General features: G+C 60.0%; 1 protein-coding gene across 1 annotated transcript in view; it reads left to right on the forward strand.

Annotated features, from left to right (window-relative positions):
* Positions 1–1,219: 1,219 nt before the first annotated feature.
* Positions 1,220–1,290, forward strand: part of ASB10 (ankyrin repeat and SOCS box containing 10) — a gene marked incomplete at its 5' end in the record, with an annotated part of 3,153 nt that continues 3,082 nt past the window's right edge. Inside the window, one exon of the mRNA XM_010084269.1 lies at positions 1,220–1,290. Coding sequence (XP_010082571.1) covers positions 1,220–1,290 — 71 coding nt within the window.

Raw genomic sequence — 1,290 nt, forward strand, 5'->3', positions numbered from 1 at the left:
TGGCTGTGTGCCTGTTCTGCTGTGCGCAGCCTGTGCTGGGCTGCTGGTCCCCGCTGTGGTTGTGACGGGCACAGAACTGTCACAGGTTGTGCTGGCACGGAATTGTCACGGGTTGTGCTGGCACAGAACTGTCCCAGCCCTGCATTCGGTCCTCAGGATGGTTCAGTTTGAACCTGGCCCTGGGAAACGCAGCTGACCACATGCTGTTTCTGCGAGAAAGGGGCAAGAGGGCTGTAGCGCTGAACGTGTCCCGCAGCCTGGGATGTGGTCCTCCAGCCCCGTCTGGGCAGCTGGCAGTGTGATTTAAGGAGCCCTTTTCCCCTAACAGCTGCAGGGTGTTTGCCTGCAGACCGCACCAGCTCGGCCATGGTTCCAGCTGGGTCAGCATCTCTGAGAGCTGGCAGGTTTCAGCCCCGTGCTCTCTCCCAGCCCCTAGATGTCCATCTCTGCTGAAGCTTGCATGTCTGCACCATGCTCGGGGCTCACCTGAATCTCCTGTGTGCACGGCAGCCTGCTCCAGTTCCTCTCTGTTTTACTGCCTGGTTCCTTGGATTTGTTGTGCTCTGTGCACGGTTCTCTGCCCAGCCACCTTGCTGCTTCCAGCCCAATGTCCCAGGCCCTTCATCTGCTGTGCTCCTCAGCAGAACCCTGCGCTGCCGGCCGGAGCTGCCCGTGAACAAAAAAAATTCGCGGCCGGCCAAGTCTGCCAGTGAACAGCACATGAACAGCACATGACCATCACCCGAACAGCACACAAACAGCACATGAACAGCACATGAACAGCACACGAACAGCACACAAACAGCACATGAACAGCACATGAACAGCACACGAACAGCACACGAACAGCACACACACAGCACACAAACAGCACATGAACAGTACATGAACAGCACATGAACAGCACATGAACAGCACACGAACAGCACACACACAGCACACGACCAGCATGCTGTCCAGGAACAGCCTCTGCCCGGGGCTCTGCTCCGCTGCCCTCCCTGCCAGCTTGGCCGTGCAGCCTAAGAGCCACCCCGAGGTCTTTGCCTTCGGCAGCCCAAGGGCAGGGACCCTGCAGAGCAGGGGCTGAGGGAAGAGCCAGTCCCCTGGGAGGAACCCAGGTGTCCCAAGCGGGATGGATGCACACCAGTGCTCTGGGGTCTGGCCCCGGCGCTCTGCGCGCTGTGGCTGGCCATGGATGGCTGACCGCTCTTTCCCGCAGGACTGTGGTCTCTGAGCTACGAGCAGGAGCTCACCACGCCGCTGCACATCACAGCCAGCCGGGGCTACACC

The sequence above is a fragment of the Pterocles gutturalis genome, unplaced genomic scaffold (assembly GCF_000699245.1).
Source record: "Pterocles gutturalis isolate BGI_N339 unplaced genomic scaffold, ASM69924v1 scaffold38440, whole genome shotgun sequence".
NCBI classification, from domain to species: domain Eukaryota; kingdom Metazoa; phylum Chordata; class Aves; order Pterocliformes; family Pteroclidae; genus Pterocles; species Pterocles gutturalis.